Source organism: Silene latifolia, chromosome 10 (genome assembly GCF_048544455.1).
Source record: "Silene latifolia isolate original U9 population chromosome 10, ASM4854445v1, whole genome shotgun sequence".
Taxonomy (NCBI): domain Eukaryota; kingdom Viridiplantae; phylum Streptophyta; class Magnoliopsida; order Caryophyllales; family Caryophyllaceae; genus Silene; species Silene latifolia.
The window spans coordinates 21,699,254-21,702,515 of NC_133535.1; the positions used below are offsets into that span (position 1 = coordinate 21,699,254).

Here is a 3,262-nt window from a genome sequence, read left to right on the forward strand (position 1 = left end):
TCAAATACTTTAATATGTGGAGTGTAGCTGATGGTTTTCAGGAGTGTGTATCTCAGGTCTGGCAACATGAGATCTCTGGCACTAAAATGTACAGAGTGGTTAAGAAGCTGAAACTGTTAAAACCTGAGCTTAAAAAGATCAATAAAGCTCATTTCTCTGATATTGAGAATAAAGCTGACATTACACAACTCAGGTTGAAGAAGCTGCAAGAACAGATTGTTGATAATCCAGGTGACAAGGATCTAATCCAGCAGGAATATGAAGCCAATCATACTTTCAATGCTATGTTTTCTGCTAAAATGGATGATCTTAAACAAAAATCAAAAGCTCATTGGTTGAAGGATGGAGATTCTAACACAACATACTTCCATGGGGTATTGAGAGCAAGAAGGAACAAAAATTTTATTTGCCAAATCAAGGATCAATGGAATAGTATACACAATGATCAGGAAGGCATCCAGAATGCTTTCTTGAGCTATTATACCATGCTGCTAGGATCAAAAGCTACCACCTCCAAAGTCAATAAGTCTATTGTGAGACAAGGAAACGTTTGCACTGGTATCCATATAAATATTCTACTATCTTCAGTCACTAAAGAAGAGGTCAAAGTGGTAATTTTTCATTTCCCTGATGACAAGGCCCCTGGACTAGATGGATATTCAAGTAAATTTTTTAAGGATAGTTGGAATATAGTGGGAGAAGATGTTACTGCAGCTATCTTGGATTTTTTTGAGTCAGGACTTATCCTTAAGCAGATCAATGCTACTCTGGTCACTCTAATTCCTAAAATAGATAGACCCACTCGTGTCCTTCAATATAGACATATAGCCTGCTGCAATGTCATTTATAAATGCATATCTAAAATCTTATGTAGCAGATTGGCTAGAATTTTACCAGACCTGATTGCTCAAAATCAGGGAGGATTCATACAAGGGAGGAGCATTATGGAAAACATCCTAATTTGCCAAGACATCATTAGGCTATATGAAAGGAAGGCTGTCTCACCAAGGTGTCTGTTCAAAATGGATATCCAAAAGGCTTATGACACAGTGGAATGGGAGTTCTTAGATCAAATGCTCAGTGCCTTAAAATTCCCAGAACAATTCAAAGGGTGGATAATGCAATGTGTAACAACAGCAAGTTATTCCCTCAATCTTAATGGCAATGTGTTTGGGTTTTTTTAAAGGAGAAAGGGGGTTGAGACAGGGAGACCCTCTCTCTCCCCTACTTTTCACTGTGTGCATGGAGTACCTGTCTAGGAATTTAACTTATTCAACTGGAGCCAATGAGTTTAAATACTATCCAATGTGTAAGCAGATGAAGCTCACTCATCTTATGTTTGCAAATGACCTGTTACTATTTTGTAAAGGAGATGGCCCTTCAATTATGACTATTCTCAGATCCTTTGCAACTCTCTCTAAAACCTCATGCCTTAATATGAGCAAGGGCAAATCCAATGCCTACTTCAATGGGGTTAATGAGAGCTTGAAACAGGATATTTTGAGGATTTCAGGGATGGTTGAAGGGGCCCTACCTTTCAAATACCTTGGAGTTCCTATTAAAACCACAAGACTTAATGCCAAGGATTGTAAGCCCCTCATTGATAAAATAGTTCAGAGAATAAGGAATTTGGAGGCTAGAAAGTTATCCTATGCAGGTAGATTGGTTCTGGTTTAGGCAGTACTCAAGACTCTTCATAATTATTGGGCTAGTATCTTTATTCTACCTGTTGGAGTGTTCAAAAGGATTGAGGCCATATGTAGAAATTTCCTATGGGATGGAGGGGTTGATTATCTGAGATCTCCACTTGTCTCATGGGAAAAAAATTGTAGACCTAAGATTGAAGGTGGACTTGGACTGAATTGTGCCATCCAGTGGAACAAAACAGCTGTAGGGAAATTGGTCTGGTGGTTGGCAACTAAACCAGACCAATTATGGGTTTGATGGGTCAATTCAGTGTACATAAAAGGGGATAACTGGCTTAAGTATTCTCCTACAAATAACTCGAGTTGGTCATGGAGGAAAATCTGCTGTGTTAAGACCCTTTATCAAGAATCCTATCAGCATCACATCTGGGCTACATATCAGGGAAGAGAATACTCAATCACCAAAGGGTATGATTCCATCAGAAACAAAGGGGAGCGAGTTCAGTGGCATCAGCTCGTCTGGAATAAATGCACTATTCCTAAACACAGATTCCTAACTTGGATTCATATGCATAATGCTCTAAACACCAAGGAGAAGCTTCATAAATTAGGGATAAGTGATGATGATACCTGTGAAATTTGTAGAAATGGTACTGAGACGGCCTCGCATCTTTTCTTTGCATGTGAGTACAGCTCCAGAGTCCTTACCCTAGTAGGCGGATTTATTGGAGAGAGCATATCAGCAGATGCTCCCACAGAATGGAGGAGAGGAATGAAGGGTTCTGGGATGCGGAAAGACATCATCAACGCCATTATCAACGCCTGTATCTATTCCATCTGGAAGCAACAGAACTTATGTAAGCCCGAATTAATTCTGCTTAAGTCAGCGAAATTGGTTAATCAGATCATTAAAGAGGTTACTGGTCGTACCTTGAGCTTTCCTGAGAATCTGGGAGTACGAGACAGAGAATGGTTGGAAGGATTGCGGATCCGCTCTTGATTGATAGCAGGGGACGATCCATATGAGAGGTTGGAGTTGAAAAAGAGGAAAGTGGATGATTTCTCCTCGTGTGTGTTGTCTAAAGATTAGGATTGACTGGTTTTATTTGGTTTTTGTCTTTTTTGTCTTTTTTGTTTTGTTTGGGGCTTGTATTGGGACATTTATAGTTTGGATTAAGTAGTTCCGGGATGGGTCTATTGACCACCGACCTATTTGATGTATGGATACGTTTTTTCAGGAATATACTTACATTTTACCGAAAAAAAATACTATTGTTACACTTCAAGTTGTCAATAACGAAGTTATAATTTGCAGGACAACTATTGACAAATATACAAAAAAAGAAACAATCGTTTACGCAAAACCGGTTAAAATCAAACTTAAAATCCAAACAACAAAATCAATCGGGGAGTGAGGACTAGGACCAAGGAGAAAGTACAATATATGGCGAATTTAACAAGGATTGAAAAAGTGTTTAAGCACTAAAGCAAAAAAACATAATTAGATTGCTTTCAATATTTATTATAACATTGGAAAATCACATGTACAAATTCCAGTTATTTATCAACATTTTTACATTCCTTACGAATTACCGTGCAATTTGAGACTTTGAGAG

At 38.4% G+C, this 3,262-nt stretch overlaps 1 protein-coding gene across 1 annotated transcript; it reads left to right on the forward strand.

Moving 5' to 3' along the window:
* The first annotated feature begins 1,242 nt into the window (after positions 1-1,242).
* Positions 1,243-2,646, forward strand: LOC141607265 (uncharacterized). The gene is made up of 2 exons (XM_074426622.1): positions 1,243-1,657; positions 1,958-2,646. Exons 1-2 carry the CDS (start codon positions 1,243-1,245, stop codon positions 2,644-2,646), a joined length of 1,104 nt encoding a protein of 367 aa, XP_074282723.1.
* The last annotated feature ends 616 nt before the right edge of the window (positions 2,647-3,262 follow it).